The following is a 2,074-nucleotide window of genomic DNA, read 5'->3' as shown; positions in this document are numbered from 1 at the left end:
TCNCTCTCTNTCTCTCTCTCTCTCTCTCTCTCTCTCTCTCTCTCTCTCTCTCTCTCTCTCTCTCTCTCTCTCTCTCTCTCTAAACATATATGATTTTGCGACATATATAAGCGTAGTGAACATATATAATGAATTTTATATGGGGGTCCATCACATATATAAACGTAGTGACCATATAATAGTGATTGAAGTGCAAATCCCATAACAAGTAGGAGATTAATTACAATGTGCTTGTTGAAACTAAAAACCTAAAGTGACATCTATATGGTCCATCAAGTATATAAGCATAGTGAGGCTTCATCATCATAAAACTTACACCCAATGTACACTAGAGGTGACTAGAGAGCTCGATCATCATAAACTAGGATAAACTAACCCTATATAAATGCAAGGAATAATTTCCTTATTAATCTTATGAAGTGGAAATTACATCTATATGGTCCATCAGGTATATAAGCATAGTGAGGCTTCATCATCATAAACCCTACTCCTATTGTACACTACAGGTGACTACACAGCTCGATCATCATAAACTAACCCTATATAAATGCAAGGTTACTAATGTTTTATCCATCATCACAAACCCTAATCCCAAATAGGAATAATTTCCTTATTGGTCTACATAAATGAATGTTGCATTAAATTCCGTGTACTTTTATTAACATAAAATAATTCATGTATTTATGATAATCATTAATTATATCCATTGTAATAATTATGTGTATCATTACCATCTACTTCAATATATTTCAGTTTACAGCCTATATTCATGCAAAGTTACTAGTGCTCCATCAACGTAAACCTTACACTAGTGGATGATAATTGTTCGACAGAACTGAATGGGCTACTTTTTCTGCAAAGACGTTCTACTCTTCGTTTATGATAAAAGCATGATACAATGTAGACTTTCTGGAGATGTGTTATTCATAGTGTTACCTTATTAGCTCTACAATTATTACATAATCATCTACTTCTCTTATGGACAGTTTCTTTACTTCATGTAGACTTTCTAAAAAAGTGTCCTACGGCGAGATAGACCATTCACAAAGCAAAAACATAACAAGGAAATCTGAATTCACGTTGACATTACTGAAAAGTAAAATGAAATCCCAAACACAGAGTATAAGAAATTTGAACTACAACTATAACTAAGATCGGCACCTATATCACCAGAATTAAGGAATCACTCCTCAAATGTGAGGGAGGCGTCTCTTTTTTTTGTTTTGTTTGGGCATCTACTGTGTGTGTGCCCGGCTCTTTTGCACGTACTACATTGAATAGTTTTCTTTGCAGGTGTTGCAACCGAAAGAGGAGGATCATTGTTTGTTCTCGCAACATTTTCGTTTGTCTTCTCAGCTTTTTCTTTCTCTTTCCTAACATCACATGTTTGAGTATTATGTCTAGATCGTTTGCAATAACCACAGGATCTCTTTGTAGGTGTTGCAACTGAAGGACGAGGGTGTTTCGTTCGTCATTTTCATTGCTCTTCTCAGCTTTCTCTTTCTCCTTCCTAACATTACATGTTTGACTGTTGTGTCCAATACCTTGGCAATAACAATAAGTAATCGGTCATCTAGGAGCCTCAGTCTTCTTGTCATTTTTTTCGCTGCCTTTGGTCCTAACCGGGATAGGGTCTCTAACAACATTACCTTTCATGTTGTTGGGTGTGGCCGGAGCTTGAACTTTTTCTTTTTCTTTGGCAAAACCTTCCATAATTGATGAGAGTCTACTGATCTCCTTCTGCAACAAGTTGTACCCTGCATTTGTCTTTGAAGCATAAAAGCACAATCGATTGCATTCGGCAGTTAGAGCACCATACCTGCTCACTTCCAATGCTTCTCTAGGCATAGATTGATCCAGATAAAGGATTTCACACATAGTTCTTGCGTCATTTGACCATCTCTTGACGATCAGTGACTTGTGAAACTCATAAATGTGTTTGTTTTTCATCACCGTGAACATGTGATGACATGGTACTCCCCTGTACTGAAACATTTTGCAAGAACACATCATAATCGGGTCTTCTGCACTGTCAGTCTCTTTCTCAGGGTGGTAAACAACAATGTGGTCAAAT

The 2,074-nt window shown here is 36.7% G+C and overlaps 1 protein-coding gene across 1 annotated transcript in view; it reads left to right on the top strand.

Annotated features, from left to right (window-relative positions):
- Nucleotides 1–1,719, top strand: part of LOC101295584 — a 7,298-nt gene extending 5,579 nt beyond the window's left edge. Inside the window, exons 2-3 of the mRNA XM_004309734.1 lie at nucleotides 1,294–1,342; nucleotides 1,438–1,719. Coding sequence (XP_004309782.1) covers nucleotides 1,294–1,342; nucleotides 1,438–1,719 — 331 coding nt within the window. The remainder of the gene's footprint in view (nucleotides 1–1,293; nucleotides 1,343–1,437) is intronic.
- The last annotated feature ends 355 nt before the right edge of the window (nucleotides 1,720–2,074 follow it).

Source organism: Fragaria vesca, unplaced genomic scaffold (genome assembly GCF_000184155.1).
Source record: "Fragaria vesca subsp. vesca unplaced genomic scaffold, FraVesHawaii_1.0 scf0513057, whole genome shotgun sequence".
NCBI lineage: Eukaryota > Viridiplantae > Streptophyta > Magnoliopsida > Rosales > Rosaceae > Fragaria > Fragaria vesca.
The sequence above is the reverse complement of the archived record's forward strand: the minus strand, read 5'-3'. Positions and strand labels throughout refer to the sequence as shown.